Source organism: Erigeron canadensis, chromosome 4 (genome assembly GCF_010389155.1).
Source record: "Erigeron canadensis isolate Cc75 chromosome 4, C_canadensis_v1, whole genome shotgun sequence".
Lineage (NCBI taxonomy): Eukaryota > Viridiplantae > Streptophyta > Magnoliopsida > Asterales > Asteraceae > Erigeron > Erigeron canadensis.
Window position 1 is genome coordinate 29,828,556 of NC_057764.1, and position 3,884 is coordinate 29,832,439.

At 30.6% G+C, this 3,884-nt stretch overlaps 1 protein-coding gene across 1 annotated transcript; it reads right to left on the reverse strand.

The window, feature by feature from the left end:
- Nucleotides 1-221: 221 nt before the first annotated feature.
- On the reverse strand, nt 222-791 carry LOC122596187 (small polypeptide DEVIL 4-like). The gene has a single exon (XM_043768719.1). The coding sequence runs from the start codon at nt 596-598 to the stop codon at nt 458-460; it is 141 nt and encodes a 46-aa protein (XP_043624654.1). The 5' UTR covers nt 599-791; the 3' UTR covers nt 222-457.
- Between the last annotated feature and the right edge of the window lie 3,093 nt (nt 792-3,884).

Below are 3,884 nucleotides of genomic sequence, written 5' to 3' on the forward strand. Positions count from 1 at the left end.
GAACCATATAGTTCCTAAAAAATATATGTTATAATAAAGAACAACTTTTCGGAAAAGTTCAAATATCGTATATCTCTTATAGATTTATTTATTATACTTCAATATATCAATATCAATGATCATTTGTCTAAAACTTCTTACTCTAGGAAAGTATAGTGATCTCATTGTATCTTCACAATAATAGATGGTTAGTTATATAAATAAATAAATATAAAAGATAATACTTTAAAGATTTAGTTTTTGATAGCCTTCAAAATAATACAGTTATCATTTAAAAAGTTGAAGAGAATTGAAATAAAAGATACTAGAAAAGAAGTAGCATATATATCCTATATACATGGAAGTCCATTAAAGGCAAATACTAATTTAAGTCAAAATTGTGATGCTCTTAAGCCATATATCCATTTACACACTATTTCAAGAACATATATAAAGAAGATCTAGTGAGCAAGAGATATTAGTCATGATAGCATAGAAGCATCACCACACATCTCCTAATAATGTAGAGCCTTGCCTTTTGCTCTTTAAGGATTCCTCCAAGTTTACTTGAAACTCTTCTTTTTGATCTCCCCATGCTATTGCTTCCCATCATCTTCATTTGATCACTAGAACTTTGATTCTTTTTAGAGATCAAAAGTTTGATATCAAATGCCAAGATATGGAACTTGAACTTGCAAATTTGAATAGATAAACAAGAAGTATTTAAAAGAAGGTTGGACTATGAAGTGATGTTTGTTGTTGATTAGCAAAAGATGTGGTTGAGTAGAGTTGATGAATATTATGGAAGAGAATGGTAGATGAATTTCTTTATATAGAGGATATATTAGCATGAGGTCTTATTAAGGGTGGTGGGGTGTAGGGGTCCTTAGCTCATTAAACATGTAGACATTTGTTTTGTGGGAGCCCTTTGGAACTTCCCACTTGGGATTCCATTCTCACCTTACTTTGATATCAAGAAAATTACATTTGTCTTACAACTCAAATTAACCAATGAAACTTCTAATTTTTCAATTGTAAATTAACAGCTTCGTTTCCTTGAAAGTAAAATTTTCTACATAAAATATCTCTAGAACTTATTAAATTTAATTTACGTATAATAAATAATGACGTAGCATTTTAATTATTAGTGAACTCGTGATATTTATAAGCAGTCTTTAACTATATGTATGAAATAGTTAAAAACATGATTGATTACCTATTGCCCATTAAGCAGATTTAATAATCATATTATAAGTTAAAACACCCTTTAATTCATTGAACACAAAAAATACAAATATAAAATGTTCATTAACTCTAATACTCTATTATTGCTACTCGCAATATTCGAATGACTAATAACGATCATTTACAAATACAATATCATATTAGGAGTTCTAAATAATACTTTAGAAAACTATTACAAAATAATAAACTTGATTTAGGACAAGATAGTATGTACGTACATAAGTATAGGTAACATATATCTAATACGTACATGTCATGTTCATAAAATAAGAGGTGTGGGCATCACCCACAAACATGTTGGGTCAAGCATTTCCTGAATGAGGTAGCATCCATACTTAATTTATAAAGCCTTCTTCTTCAACTTGCTCATCTTGAGGTTATCATTTGTTTTATGGTCTTCTTCAATTCGTGTGTACATCTACTCATATAAATGCCCCCAATCTTGTAAATTTCACCTGCTTTATGATTTTGTAGCTACTCTATTACTTCAAAATACATGAAATAATCCATTTTTGGAAGACTTTTTTTTTTTTTTGGTTACTACTCAATTTACACTCGTGATAGCTAGTAGTATATGACTAGATAACTCGAGTATATACAATATTTTCACCCTATTTAGTTTCAAGCATTTTAACAAGCCCAAATATTGACCAATAATAGTGTTTTTTATGGTGTGTAAAGTGTTGCGGACTCGCGGTATAGGATCTATAGAACGTGTTTACATCAAACCAATGTGTATGGGAAAAGCGTTCATGAACACGAGTCATTTTGTAGTCTTTCGATCACAAACCATGTTTTGTTTTTCTTTCATTTATGTGATAATAACACTTATATATATATATATATATAGGAAATAGTGTTAGAGATATTTTTCATAAAATGGATAACTTCGGTACATAGATATATACCTCAGCAACATGTTATCTTCATACCAAGTCCTCGACCACCCAAATTAATCTTCATGATTTAAGATAATTTGTCTACCAGTCGATGATTTTGACAAATTAAGTATTTTGGACCTTATCGTATAAAACGAGTTAATATGTGAAATCGATATCTATAGTAGTTAAGAGCACCAAAAAGTACCTTCAAGATTGAACACAACACGACACAAACGCGCGATTAATTTTAGTTCGTTACCAATTTACCATGTCCACTCAAGCTATACTTTAAGAGAAAATCATCCCTGCAGTTATGTTGTTAAGGAGGGGACAATCCTGTATACTTTAAAACTTGAAGGGTCAATATGAAAATTATTTTTTAAAAAAACTCTTTATAACTTCCAATTTGCTGCATATATGTTATTCCCAATTTCCTATTCCCATACTTTAATAAATAAACGTCAAAACTCGGATTTATATCCCCGGACCACTAGGCAAGGTTACCCCCTCCCCTTGCACCGCTATATCAACACCTCATTGGCAATTTTTCTTACTTTTAATACAAAACGGTTTTCGTTTTTTTTTTGTCAATAATATTACGATCTGGGTTCTGGGGGTATCAAGGTTTTGTAAACTCCTTTCTACACGGTTATCTTTACTGAAATTTCAAATTTGAATCGTTGAGTGAGTTGAGTCTCGTCTTTATATTACATGTCCATATATACCATTAGTCCATTCGGCTACCAATAACGAGTAAAGTTAGTACAGTAGTATTATTTATCCTTCATTTAATTTATCCTTCGTTGGGCTTTGAGGTTTATAAAATGGTAATGCATTTGTGAACGTTGAATACAAATTCGAAGTAAAAAATTAAACTGATGACATCATATATATCATATTATCATTAATAAATGTTTAATTTACTTACTGTATTAAATTAAAAAGGATAATTTAATTAATTAAGCACCTATACTGATAGATGTTTGGCAATGTGTTTGAAAAAGGTGCTCTAACCTCAAACCCCAAATATTTTGCCAATCCCCGATATAAGAGCCGCCCGATCAACGCCCCAATTTCAAGATTATGACCAAAGACTTGATACAATTATCTATTTGATTATTTGAGACTAAAATGTTACTCGTATTTGTTTCATTAATTAGTTGATAGTCGGATTAGATTTGTTGCCAAACGTGCATGCATTAATTAACTCATTTTGTAATCCAGGTACAAAGCCTTATTCAGTTATTCGATACTTTAACCAAAATTTCCTAATATTTTCAAAAGCTAACTATTTACATGTAACCACTCATTTTTTATTGAGAAAATTACATTTTTGTCTCTCAAATTGGTAAGATTTTCAGTTATTACCCTAAAGTGAATTAATTATAGAAGAAATCCTGAAACTAGTCAAATTTTCACTTTTCACTTTGTGCCTAACAACCATCTACCAGGTTCGTTAAGTGAGAGACAAATTCGTCATTTCACAATGATCTCTTCTTCTTCTTCTTTTTCTAAACTCAAACACAAACCCATATTTTGAAAATCACGACAACCGAAAAACGAAATGTCAACTGAAAAACACACATCAAGCACACACTCGAAACACGCACATCTGAGATCGGAAACAAGGATTTTTGGATTCGGAATTGCTTGAATCATCATCGGTTTTAGCTAGATTTGGTTGGATTCGAAGTGCATTTGCTTTGTTTTGTCTTCCTTTTTGATTCAAACAGGTTTTTTCCGGCGAGTTAAATTTTCCAAGCGAAGTTAAATTTATTT